The 14,333-nt window shown below is 43.0% G+C and overlaps 1 protein-coding gene across 6 annotated transcripts in view; it reads left to right on the top strand.

The window, feature by feature from the left end:
* The window catches only part of HIVEP3 (HIVEP zinc finger 3), a 399,183-nt gene that overhangs the window by 295,610 nt on the left and 89,240 nt on the right, over nucleotides 1-14,333 (top strand). For all 6 annotated transcript variants that reach the window (XM_074934666.1, XM_074934663.1, XM_074934664.1 and 3 more), the window contains one exon: nucleotides 6,893-12,536. In XM_074934666.1, the coding sequence (XP_074790767.1) occupies nucleotides 7,425-12,536 (5,112 nt within the window). In that variant the 5' untranslated portion in view covers nucleotides 6,893-7,424. The remainder of the gene's footprint in view (nucleotides 1-6,892; nucleotides 12,537-14,333) is intronic.

The following is a 14,333-nucleotide window of genomic DNA, read 5'->3' as shown; positions in this document are numbered from 1 at the left end:
ACTGGAAATGAATAAAAATAACAACCAGAACCCCTAGCTTGAATGTCTTTCGTATTTCCCCAGAGACATTCAAAAGTAGCTAAGATGTAGGTGTCATCAGATCAGAATCTTCTTAAAGATCTGTTGATGTGGTGGCAACACAGTGTTCTGCTTTGCAGTGGTGTTGGGAAATCAAAGGGCGTGAAGGGTAATAGACCGTGTACCACAGGAGAAAGCAGAGGGGTGAACAGAGTTCGGGGTGAATATAAAAGACTGAGAGGAAAAGAGGGGCTGCTTTTCAAAGAAAGAGAGGGGAGAAAATTAATACAAAACAGATTGAATAGTACAGCAAGATCAGGATAAAAAAGAAAATGGCATGGAGATGGACAGTATATGTTGGAGAATGGAAAGAGCTTGGGACAGCAATTTGAAGAAGGGACTAATCAAGAAAATAAATCTGGCCTGATTCCCCCTTCCCCTGTGGCCACTTTGCGTTGCTCAGGGGGTACAAAGCAGCCAAATTCTGGCCAGAAGTGGCCAGTGGAGAATTTCCCTTGTGTATGGGAATGCTCTGCTGGTGTTAAGTTGTCAGAGTCAGCATATCCACCTCCTGCACCAGCCACCTCCTTTTCTCCTCCAGCATAAGTGCCGTGTTGGCAGAACAAGAGAACATGGGGGAACAGAACTCCACTACATTTCTTCTGTACTGGCATAATGTAGAGCAGCTCCTCAGCTGCTCTAACTTATCTCAGAGCTAGGGAGTGGAGGGTCAGACAACCAAAACCAGCCCCTGAGAGGCACCCCACACACTACTTTATCCTGTGCCAAGCAGAGTTCAGACACAGGGGAAAACCTTGCCCCCTACTTTTAGGTTAATAACATTTATTCTTGCTCCTTTATTTATTGTACTTTCCCTGGAAAATTATAATTCTGGGGTGAGGGGATTGGTTTTAGAACTTTTTTGTTCTGTTAACATTGCCAACTACTTTGGATACAATCATTCAGTAACTGAAGAAAAAGATAGAAAGTATCTTGAATGTCTCCAGAATGCCCACACTTGATGAGTTGTCAATTGATTGGTTTTTTTTAAATGTTAACTGCCATGCAAAGATCCCAGCAGAAACAGCTGGTATCGACTTCTTCATTGGAGAAGGCTAGAGATCATGTTTGGGTTGACACAACGAATCATCTCAAAGCCCTCCCCCAAATCATAAAGGTGTCATTGTCCACAGAGTTGTGATCATGGAGGCCATAGGAGAAAGCAAAATGCAGACTTCTTTCTGTCCTATAGCAGAGTGCTGTAGCTGGCAGTTTTTAATGCATGGGTTTGAGCTTGTGTGAGAGAGAGAGAGAGAGAGCTCACAGCTTTCTTAAAAAGTCTCTGCTTAGATCCATTTCCAGCAAACTAAAGTAGTAAGAAAAAAAATGCCAGACCGCTTCTGTCTTATCTTACTGGTGTGCTGAGCAAAGAGCACTGATTTTAAACAAAAAGTAACACTATCACTTCATTTACAGGACATTTTGTAATCTTGTAGCACCATGTTGATGATGCAGATTGTTAACTAAAACAGAGAAATGATACTGAAGTTGATTCTCTTCATGGGAATCTGGGGACTTGGGTCTGTTACATCCCACGTTCTCCTTTCACACTCCCATGATCCATCTGTGCACCGTAAATGTAAATATGACGAGAAGCTGGTGGCTAAATTAATGTTCTATTCCATAGACTACTGCTGGCATGAGGGCATCACAGAGAGGCAGCTGTGTCGAAACTACAGTGGACTGGTGTAAGTCTAGAAATGACCCCAGAGCAGGGTAATTCTTAAAATTGTGACAAGGACATGCAGTTACTCATCAGTGCTACCAAAAATGATGAGTGTTCTGCCTCAAGCTGACTGGTCCTAGCTGGTGTTAGTCAGACGTGCGCTGGCAGCCAGGACCGTTTAAAAAGAAGGTTTCAAAACGATAATGAATTGCTCCTTTTAGCAACAAACTTGTGAATAAGATAAGGCATCCTCTTTAGATTGCTGTTGCAAGTCCGCGAGGTGCTCAGCAGATAGTGGAAGGGCATGAAGCTCCAGGACAAACGTGAGCACTGAGCAGAATCCACGTGTAGACAAAAGGAAGTAAGTCTCAAGTTCCTTTGAGCGCGGGTTCACAAAGGTCCTGTCTACACTAGAAAGAAAGGTGTTTTGATTTTGTTTAAATGTGCTAGCTAGTGCGCTATAAGCGGTGTTTAAAAATGTGCTAGCAGTTAGCGTGGATAGTGTTTGATCCTTTCCAGCACAAGCCAGCTGGTTGTGACAAATGCTAGGATGCTGCCACATTTTTCAACTCCATTAATTAAAGATGGTAGCTGGCAGGTTTTTAAAATAACACCTTTGTTTTCTAGTTGAGACAGGGCCTCACTCACAGAGACAATGGGATGGTCAAACACAACCATCAGCTAGGCAACATGTTCCCCTGTTGAGCCTCACTGCTGTTATTTCCAGTAGTGAATTGGGGACTGTGGAGCAGTACTCTCCATAACACAGGATGGGGATTCCTTGTATTCCTCATCCAGCTCAGCACCATTTACCTCATGCTCACATACCAACACGTTCCATCTGGCCAGGATCAAACTGTTAAGTAGCAGCATTTTGATTAAGATGTTTTATTAAATCAATTGATCCCTCTTCATAGAATCATAGAACTGGAAGGGACCTTGAGAGGTCATCTAGTCCAGTCCCCTGCGCTCATGGCAGGACTAAGTATTATCTAGACCATCCCTGACAGGTGTTTGTTTGTCTAACCTGCTCTTAAAAATCTCCAGTGATGGAGATTCCATCACCTCCCTAGGCAGTTTACTCCAGTGCTTAACCTTGAGGCTCACGCACAGCATTAGCATGCAAAGGCACACCCAGCAAAGTTACATGAATGCTCTCCCAGCCACTCAGGAACTGGGACACCTGCAAATCTCCCAGCCCCAGCATTGCACCCCAGAAATGTGTATGTTACACTATTCAAGACCCTCTTGATCAGTGTAAGCTCATTAGTTTGTCATTTCATCAAAGCAAATTATCATGCCACAACCTTTGTTAACCTCAGTAGGGATTCCCCCAGACACTTCAACCAAAAACACACTGGTTGAGATAAAATATGAAAACAAGTTTATTAACTATGGTGTGATCGGGATCCCAGGGGAGCCGCACTGAGGTTACTCAATTAGGGTGAACTACAAAGAGTGGGGCAGACAATCCCCAAAGCTGGTGGATACTCCAATCCTTAGATTTACCAAGCCAGCACAAAACAGCTTCTATAATACCTTGCTCGTTACCCAGAAGCCAACAACACAGTTCCCTTAAAGCCACCCAGCCTCAGGCCTCAACCCCCACACCCAAGTCAAATATGATGAAATATCAAATATGATGAAAATCTTACTGAAAATCTTATTCATCATATAAGAAAGTTCTACCAATCCCAAAGGATTGGACACATTACCTCCCAGGTTAATTAATATTCCAGATTTTACCCAAATACACGCTTACAGCCAATTCTTATTAACTAAACTAAAATTTATTAAAAAAGAAAAGAGAGAGAGTATTGGTTAAAAGATCAGAATACATACAGGCATGAGTACAGTTCTGAGATCAGATTCATAGTAGAGATGATGAGCTTTGTAGTTGCAAAGAATTCTTTCAGGATTAGTCCATAGGTTATAGTCCAGGGTTCATAATCAGGGTGACGCAGATAGGACTGGAAATCTCAATCTTATGACTTAAGCTTCACTGCATGAAGCATCAAGCAGATCTGAGATAAGGATCAGGACCCAAAGGTCTTTATACAGTTTCAGGCCTTCTTTTGACAGCTTGAAGTCCTTAGGCGAACAATAGGCAATCATAGAGACTCTGAAGTAGACCTGTTTCCTAAGCATCACCAGTAATTAGCTACATGGATTCACATAAGGCAATTGCCTGTTTTCCACCACTCACAGGTGATTTGCTGTACATTTCAAAGAGAGATGAATACATTGATATCACTATATCTACAATTAATTTAAATGTTAATATTTCCTTTTGATCTCTTAATTAACAGAATACAGCATAGACAGGGACTGTTTGACTACACTGTTAACCTCTAACAAGATATGTGTACACACATACAATTAATATCACCTCTAACGTCTAACAATATAGGTTTGCATTTCAAAGTTCTAGCCTATCTGCCATGGAATGGCCCTGATTACCATTCACATACTTTTCTAACATGTCTCTAAAGTTTGGATCTGGATCCTTTATCCTGCAGGATGCTTAACCCTTTCAGGCCATGCATCATACTTTGTATAAGATTTGTTGCAATTATATAACAGTGGTAGAAACAATGATTTGCATGGTCATATTCCAATCAGATAATGTCACATATGGAAAAATAGATTTTAAGTGATTATAGGTGATACAAGCATAAAAAGTCAGAATTGGTTACAAAAGGAAATAAAATGATAAAATTACAATCTAATTCCTAAACTTTACCAAGATAAGTAAAATTTGAAGCAAGCAACTTTCTCATCACACCAGATGCTGCAGGCAGTTTACAGTGCATAGTTCTTAGTTTGCAGGCTGGATCCCCTTACAGCCTGGGACCATTCCTCTAGTTCAAAGATGCTTCTTTGTCTTTCAAACGATCTTGCTCTATGAGTAGAGGTGAGGGGAGGAGAGGTAATTTGGGTGTAGTGTGTTCTCCCTTCTTATACCCCAACTCCTCGTACTGGAACAATCCTTGCTGTGTCATGGGGTTAGGCAGTCCGATTGGCTACCTGCCCTACAATCACTCCTTCATATGAATTGCAGATTCTTGCTTGCACCTTCTATATATGTGCAGCTTGACATTCAAGGCCTTTATTTACTGTCCTTTGTTACCTCTGAGGGGTTAGTCTGTGGGTGTTTCCCAGACACACAGTATGTTTCAAGAACAAACCTATAACAAAATCTCATATCTCCATATACAATGTTGATGCACAAATTTTGACAGGACAACAATGTTCAGCAAATTATGACTTTTCAAATGATACCACACAAGGCATACTTTGTACAAAATATATCATAACCCCATATAAAAGTGGTGAATATGGTTGTTACAGGGTATTATTTTGAGGTACAGTGTGTCACAACATTGTACTTGCCAGTTGTTCCTACTTAAGAGACACAGTCCAATTTTTCTCACAAGACACTGGCTGTCTTCCATTCCATCCCTCTAAGAAGCTCTCCTATTCTCCTTAAAAGCTTTTGTTTGTTGACTGGCACAATAGGTTAACAGAGTCTCATATCCAAGTTCACTGTAAGTGGGTTGCCCTATATAACCAATTCACCTGATTTTCAGAGGTGCTGAGCTCCCCCTTTCTTCAGTTGGAGTTATGGGTGCTCAGCATCTCTGAAATGAAAATCAGACTTTTTATTTTGGTGACTAAATTTAGGCACTCAGGTTTGAAAATTGCAGCCCCCATATTCAGAATATGCTCTAGATAAGGATATTGCAGATGGGAGAGAACTGTAACCTCTATGCATATGATTTTAAAAAAAAGTGATATAATACCGTTAATGCAATTAACACCAGTGACTGGAGAGAGTCTCAGAGACATGCTCCAAAACAGCTGTATTATTCCTTTAAGTCCTTTAACATGCTGAAAGCTCACAAAGCTAAGTTCCTCTCTTATACTGACATGTACAGGTATCCATTGCAGGGTGCTGAAATTCCAAAGATTCTTTCTGGGAGTTGCCGTTCACTGTTGCCACGTGCCCCCACACCTGGCAGATAAGTCCGTGCACTTGGAAATCAATACATTGTGAATTACAGCCAGGTTATAAGAGGAATGGAGAGGCTGAGAGCAGTGGCAATGGCCCTTCAGCAACAGAGCAAGCTAAATATTGGAGTCTGATTGATATGAGAGATGTCTAGGAATATGAAAAGCATGGCAATTATATTGTTTAGGTGCCTAGAGTAATGACAAAAAAACAAGTGAGGTGTCCTACTGTTCTGAATTTTAATCTCACTGTAGTTCTCAAAGATGATGTGTGAATGACAATTACGATAACGTATACTGATCTGAGAATATGGTATACCAGTCAAGGATTCTGTTTTCAAATGTGGTCATGTAAACAGGACATCCCAAGCCCACACTGGGTTGTTAAAATGGTAGGCCCATAAACCTAGCATTTACGCACACAGTGCCAATGTGAGCAACCCCATATTTGAGATATGGGCATCCGACAGGAGCAGCACCAAAATAAGTCTCCATGTCATTATCTATTAGAAAAAAATGATAAACTCAGGGAGTTTACTTAAAGGGACACAGGCAATTTAAGAAAACCATATTCTGTATGATTTTTTTTACGTACTGCTATTACTAGTGACACCTAAGATTAGTGCAACGTTAAGAGACTTAGAAGGAGAGAGATTGTTCTCTGTTTTTCAGTGTATTTACTTGGTGCATTTGGTAACACTTTGTATGTACTTAGCTCCATGGTTTTCTTTGCATAGTCCATTAAATTAGGTAGGAAAATGTGATTATAAAACTATAAAAATTGGCAGGGGTTGTCGGAGAAGTCAAGCAGGTGTAAGATCTGAAATGACTTTTAACTCATTTTTTTAAAAAATACTGTCACTAGATTTCAAGTTGTTTGTATCCCTCTAGCTTCAGTCACTGTTACAGTGCCTGGGTATGCATGTATTGAAGAGAGAGTAGATCCCTGAGTTTTCACAGCAGTAATATTTAGGTTTGCATTGTCACTCAAAATGTTAAAAATGGTAAGAATTAGTTGAACTATTATGAATTTTCTTTTGTATAGAATGTTTGTTATCCTCTATAAAAATATAACAGTATTTCATTGGTGAAATATGAACGCTGCAGTAATTTGTGTCTTGGTTAATGTGATTACAGAAATGTGGGGAATACTTTGTCGAGGCCTTTGAACTCAAAAGTGGAAGAGCAGGAAGACACGGGGAACACACACCATTCAGTGTTATTTTCCTTGTAAAGGAAAACGATGATTATGAGATGAGCACTAAAGTCTCAAGTTTTCAAAGGTTTGCATAACAAACAAGAGACACATTGTGGGTTGCTTCTTGACTTTGAAGGCTTGCCACTGTCAACTGAAATAAAATGGCAAGATTTAAAGCCTTAACCAAGTTCACAAGGAAAACATTTGGACTAAAAGTTTTGGACAGTTTTCTCTCTTTGAAGTAGTTTGTCATGCATTACCAATGTGAACTTTATTGACCCTGAAACATTTTTTTGAATCAAATAGCAACTAGTGATACTTTAGTAAAATCTTATATCAACAACCATCTCTTGGTAGCTCCAGCTTCATAGCAAATGCAGGCAAAGCAGGGAATCTACAGAGGAGACCTTTATTATTCATAAATGAAGCCTGCCAAAACCTGCCCAAAATAGCAAAGACCCTTTTAAGGTCATGGATCCTGAACAAAGCCAGAAAAGCACAAAAAAGGCTGAGGAAAGTCCCAGAAAGAGGCTTACCAAAGGAGAGGCTTTCCACTCCAGTATTTCATCTGCCTCTACGTATCAGGGCAGCTCTACGTCTTCACAAGCAACCCCTCTTCTTGATATCAGATCGCTGCAGCACTTTTCTGGCTCCTTGCCAATTCCAAGAGAGGAATCTCAGGAGAAAATTGGAAGTCAGAAGCAACCCAAGCATTCCTCTTTGGAGCACGCTCCCCACGTTTCACAGCTTCAGCAGCATCCACTGTCACCAGCATTTATGTCTCCTGGAAAACCAGAGCAGATCCTTGAAGGGCCCACATGGCAGCTAGTCGATCCAGTAAGACCGGGTCCTTCTGGCTCTTTTTCATCACCTGGGCTTCATTCTCATCACAGCCAGCTCATACCTTCCCATTCACCAATCCTTCCCGGAGAGGACATGCCATCCATTCAAAAAGTCTATATCCCTCGACCTTCCCAAGTTTCCTTAAAACAAACTGAGGAAGTGCACAAGAAGGAGAAGAAACCTCAAAAGCCAGGCAAATACATTTGTCAGTACTGCAGTAGGCCTTGTGCAAAGCCAAGTGTTCTCCAGAAACATATCAGATCACACACAGGTGAGCGGCCATACCCTTGCATTCCATGTGGCTTTTCTTTTAAGACTAAAAGCAATTTGTATAAACATAGGAAGTCTCATGCTCATAGAATAAAAGCGGGGCTGGCCTCAGGAATTGGAGCAGAGATGTATCCTTCCAGTTTGGAAATGGAAAGGATCGGTGGGGAGGAATTTGAAGAACCTACTGAAGGAGAAAGCACAGATTCAGAAGAGGAGACAGGTGCAATGTCAGGTCATTCAGTAGAACTATCACCCCGGCGAAAGCACACCCTGTTATCTAGTAGTTTGCATAGTCTAGGAAGCCAAGGTTCCAGCCACGACCGGTGTTCATTATCCCATTCCAGTATGTCTCAGTCTCTTGAGGACAACATGCAGTTTGTGGAGCCCTCATCTGATCATGCTTTGAGCCACAAATCAGAAGATACACATACTATAAAACAGAAGCTTGCACTCCGATTAAGTGAAAGGAAGAAGGTGATAGATGAGCAGGCGTTCCTTAGCCCTGGCAGTAAAGGAAGTACAGAGTCAGGCTACTTCTCGCGATCAGAAAGTGCAGAACAACAAATCAGCCCACCAAATACAAATGCAAAATCTTATGCAGAAATTATTTTTGGGAAATGTGGGAGAATTGGGCAAAGGACAGCAATGTTAGCTGCAACCACAACCCAGGGGTTTCCACACGTGTCCACTGAAGATAAACCTAGCATGGTACCATTGTCTGTGCCCAGAACACAGGTTATTGAACACATCACTAAGCTAATTACAATTAATGAAGCTGTTGTAGATACCAGTGAAATAGATAGCGTGAAGCCTAGAAGAAGTTCTTTATCTAGACGTAGCAGCATTGAATCTCCAAAGTCTGGTGCATATAGAGAACCATTTCAGTTTGACAGCAAGTCTGGTTCCAGTAGCCAGTTGAATGCATCAAAATCATTGACATCTCATGGTGAAAAAATTAAGCCTGAACAATCATTGTTATCCCTTCAGCAATCCCACAGTGCCACAGAGACAGTGCCTCTCCTAAGAAGCCATTCAATGCCTTCTGCTGCCTGCACTATAAGCTCCCCTCAGACCTTTAGAGGTAGTTATTCATTTGATGACCACATCATGGAATCTGATGTCGTAAGCCGCAGTCAAGTGTTTTCTTCACATCCTCGAATGCTAAAACGACAACCAGCTATTGAGCTACCTTTGGGAATGGAATATGGTTCAGAGGAGGTTAGCTCAGTAAGCAAAGAAACCGTTTCCAAACCTGCCGAGGAACAAGAAATCAAGGAAAGTGATCTGACCAGAAAGACAAGGAAGGGTCCGAAAGTTAAAGGGTTCATTTATGAGTGTAATATCTGTGGTGCTCGCTACAAGAAAAGGGATAATTATGAAGCGCATAAGAAATATTACTGTTCAGAACTTCAGATCTCAAAGCCTCATTCTTCCAGTTCCCATACCTCTTCAGAAGCTGAGAAAAGTCTTGTGGATCCTGATACATGGCCACAGATGATGCATTACAAGCTGGGGACCAGTTTAGAGCTTACTCCACTCAGAAAAAGACGAAAAGAAAAGAGCCTTGGTGACGATGAGGACCCTCCAGCTTTTGAGTTGCCTGAAACTCCCTCATCCAGCATGAGGCCAGTAAGTCAGTTTGCTAACCCAGCATCATCGGATGTTGCTTTGAACTTACCCCGTGAGTCCATTAAGTCACCAGCTGATACAGGTAAAGCCATCCTGCTCACTGAAGTCAGTGCTGGCTTTCACTCCAGAACTACAAAGCCAGTTTCTAGTACAGAAAGCAAAGAGAGAAGAAAAACTTCAAAAGAGATCTCTGTCATCCAGCATACAAGTTCCTTCGAGAAGTCTGATTCTATAGAACAGCTGAGTGGCTTGGAAGCAGAAGAAAAACCTTTAACCCAGTACTCATCTCAGCCAGCAATGCAGCACAGTAGGCCACCTCATTCCCTGCAGCCAAAGCTGGTACGCCAACCCAACATCCAGGTCCCTGAGATTCTTGTCACTGAAGAGCCTGATAGACCTGAAACTGAGCCTGAGCCACCTCCTAAAGAGCCAGAAAAAACTGAGGAATTTCAGTGGCCTCAGAGAAGCCAAACTCTCTCCCAGCTTCCTGCCGAGAAACTCCCGCCAAAAAAGAAAAGGCTGCGGCTGGCAGAAATGGCTCAGTCTTCTGGAGAGTCCAGTTTTGAGTCCGTCTCCCTGACGAGAAGTCCAAGTCAGGAAAGTAGTATATCCCATGGCTCCAGCCATTCCATTTCATTTGATCGTGAAGAATACAGTAAATCCGAGGCTGTCAGCCAGCCCTCTGAATCCCATACTAAACCCCTTGGCATTGGCTCACATATGTTAATGGTACCGAGCCACCATCATCATTCCAGGGAAATGCGAAGATCTGCTTCTGAGCAGACCCCTAATGTGTCTCATCCTTCTCAGATGTCGGAGCCCCGTAGTAAATCATTTGACTATGGAAGCTTGTCATCCTCTTCTGCTTCAATACCTGGCCCTTCAGTTTCCTCGGCTCCACAGGAGAGGAGGAAGTGCTTTCTGGTTAGGCAAGCATCTCTTACCAGTCATCCAGAGCATGAGCCAGACTCAGCCCCAAAAGGAAGGCAAGAGACGGAAGAACTATTGCCTTCTTCCAGTAAATCTCCTGCCACCAGTTTGCCCCATCAGCCTACATCTTCATTGTCCTCATCCCCACATGGTGATAAGAGTCAGCCAAAAGATAGCCCTCAGCCTGTGTACAGCCAGCCATACTCTGAGGCTCTGCAGGTGTTTCATCATCCGATGCCACAACTAGCACTGCATGAAAAACAGCGTATGTCCCCACAAGTATCTCTCTTCCCTTTCCAGCACCTTCTGCCGCAGCCAGGACAGTCTGCAGAGCTCTTCTCCACTCAGACTGTGTCCGACATCCTCTCTGCTCAGTTTCCTGTGCCACAGATTCCTCCCTCTATATTTCAGACACCACCACTTCCTCTTCAGCAGGCTCTTCTCCACCCAGGCCAGCTTCACGTTGTCCCTCCGTTAATGTCACATCCAGCAGAAGTACCGTACAGGCAGCACTCTTCATTCTTACCTGTCCATTACCCAGGCTCCTCACCACTCCCTTCTGCATTTTTTCTACCTCTACAGTCTTCGTTTGCTCTCCAGTTGCCGAGTGAGGTTGGTGGCCATTTACCACAGATCAAATCCAGTGTCTCTCCACCAGCAGGAGCCTCCAGCCTTTCTCCATGCACAGAGTACAGCTCTGACAGCAGGTTACATCCTTTGACCAGCACAACCAGCCCTTCAGCCTCAGTCGCCACATCTCAGCTGATGGTTCCTTCGTGTCCGGCTCCTATGGTATCACTTGTAGTCCCCGTTCGCATTCAGACTAACATGCCAACCTATGGGAGTGCAATGTATACCACCCTTTCTCAAATCCTAGTCACTCAGTCCCAGTGTAGTCCATCTTCTATTGTCCTTCCAAAGTTTGATGATCGCCAACCCAAAGGTGCCCTGGTGTGCAGCTCTGACGTTCATGGAATAGGCTTCGATTTGGCACAGATGATCACAGAGGATCAAAGAAGCATCTTCCAGACTCCATATCTCAGAGTGCCATTGCCATTACCAGAAAGGAAGGGCTATATGCCACTCACCTCCCCATCAGAAAGTGTCCTGGGATTGGAAGGGGGCTCATCAACAGTTGGTGGAAGCAAGCGGATGCTCTCTCCAGCTGGTAGCTTGGAGCTGACGATGGAAACACAGCAGCAGAAAAGAGTGAAAGAGGAGGAAGTCTCTGAAGTGGAAGAAAAGTTGGAAGTGGTGAAGCCGTCCAGTGCAATAGAGGAGGGGAAAAAGCAGGATATATCTCACTTTCTGCCAGAGAGCCAAGGCCGACTTGAGGTTGAAACTCCACCTAGTTTGTCCTCTGAGCAGTCTGAGCCAAAGGAAATCCCAAGTATTATGCCACCAGCCTTGCCACATTCAGGTGCTTCGAGCTTTGAGGCACTGGAGGAATACACACCACAAGCTGGCAAGCAGTTCCGAAGCAAGACACCTTTGCAAACAGTAAAGAAGGAAGACTCCAAAGAGCTAGCAGAACACCCCCTACCAAATCCTCCGAGCCCAGCGCCTCATTTCGACGTCACGCAAAGTGCAATGAAGTCTCGAGAAGGTACAGACCTGAAGAAGGTACTTCAGTTCCCCAGTCTCCACACAACTACTAATGTCAGTTGGTGCTATTTAAACTACATAAAGCCAAATCACATCCAGCAAGTCGACGGAAGGTCCTCGGTGTATGCCAGCTGGTGCATTAGCTTGTATAATCCCAACCTCCCAGGTATATCTACTAAAGCAGCCCTCTCACTCCTGAGATCCAAGCAGAAGGTGTGCAAAGAAATCTATACCATGGCTACCGCTCCACGTCCAGAGACAGGCAGGCTTGTGCCGTCCAGCTCCAGGAAGCCAAAAATGACAGAGGTAAGAAAAGTGTTGGCTTTCCTCCTGTCTATGTGGGCGGGGGGCAGAAATGGAGGGAGGAGAGGTGTTAATTTAGTAGGGGCTCCTTGTGCATCTCTTTCTCATCCTGGTGAATGCTTACCCTCAGCGGGACAGCGGGAGTGCGTAAAAACGCAAAACACACTTTTGCCAAAAGACATTGGCAAAGCTGCTTTATGGCAGGATATTATATAGTTCAGTGTCTACTTGTCTGGCAATCAGCAGAGCAGTATGTGATCGCCTCCTTACGTTGAACTACCAGTGCTAAGCACAAAAGATGACACTTATATTTGCCTTGATGCCTTGATATTTCAATTTTTTTAAAAAAATTATAAAAGTTATCATTTTTTTTTTTATTTTGTGAAATGTTAATAAAAAACAAACTCGTGTATAGGTACGGATGTTTTAGGTAATGGGATTCCATCTGTAAGTCTACCTACCTATCCCACAGTCATTACCATGGTATCTGAACACTCAAAAGTACTCAGGGCCAGATTTACAAAGATATTTAGGAACCTAAAGATGCAGATAGGCACGTCATAGGATTTACTAAACCACCTAAACATCTTGGGCACTTAACTCCCATTGAAAAATCAATTGGAGTTAGGCACTTAACTCACTTTGGTGCTTATATGCCACTAGGTGCCTATCTGCATCTTTAAGGGCCTAAATACTTCTGTAAAATTGACCCTAAACCCTGAAAAGAGTTAAAAGAAGTAAGACAAACCCGTTTTATATTCTTAACCAACCATGCGACAGTCATGCAAGCTGCTTCACACAGGCAGAGCCCGGTGACTGTGCAGAGCTCCACTAAAGTCAGTGGGATGCCATGTGGGCCTCTGGGTCTGGGAGAAGCTATTGGTTACCACACGGTGCTTTCCCCCCCATTTTGGTGGCGGGGAGGGGAAGGAGGATTCCAGAGCATAGCACATACTATTTTCAGTTAATACCGAACTATACAAATCCCTAATCCAGGTCATTATTATACAGATTAGCAAACAGAATTGCTCTGAAATTTTTGCAATTTGGTAGTCATTTCAACCCAATTTGTATTGCCGGATTGTTTGTTTTATTTCTGAATCGCAAAATGAACCCTGAAGATTGAATTTATTGTAATGTCAGCTGCAATTGCTGCTTATAAATATGTCTTAAAATACACACCAGAGTTACCATATTTCTTTTCAGCAGTTCCATCAATATCCTGCAGAAACCCCCAAGACATGATTTCAAGGAACCAGGAGACACTTACTATGTGTGTGTTATAATAACAATAACAAATACTTTACCCTTATGCTGCATCTTTCTTCCCAAAGAGTCTCAATGTATATTACCAACTATGGGCCTCATTCTGAGAAATGCTGAGCCACCCACCCTCCGGTTGACTTTGACATGGGCTGTGGGTTCTCACATACACAGAGTAGTGCTTTTAGGCTGTGCTGGGAAAGATGACCTACACATCAGGTTTAAAATATCTGGTTTCCCTGTAATCATAGGTTAAAATCTAGACAGGGATGACACAACTCTCAATCCTCAAGACAGAGATATTTCATTACATGCGGTTTCCCCCAAATGGATTAAAGATCTTTTTGCCAAAGCCTTAAAAAGAAAGCCCCGGTGGATATTAAAGTGGTCATGATGCATTTTGCAAGAGTAGGGGATTTGCCCTGGTGTATCTACAAAATTCACCTCCCTGCACTGTTGTGCTCTCTCTTATATATGTGTCCCACTTCAAAGCCGCTACCATGTCCTGGTGGTATATGTATATATTTGTAAAATGTG

This window comes from Natator depressus, chromosome 19 (assembly GCF_965152275.1).
Source record: "Natator depressus isolate rNatDep1 chromosome 19, rNatDep2.hap1, whole genome shotgun sequence".
Classification (NCBI taxonomy): domain Eukaryota; kingdom Metazoa; phylum Chordata; order Testudines; family Cheloniidae; genus Natator; species Natator depressus.
Note: the sequence above shows the minus strand (reverse complement) of the source record. Positions and strands in the feature narration are given on the sequence as shown.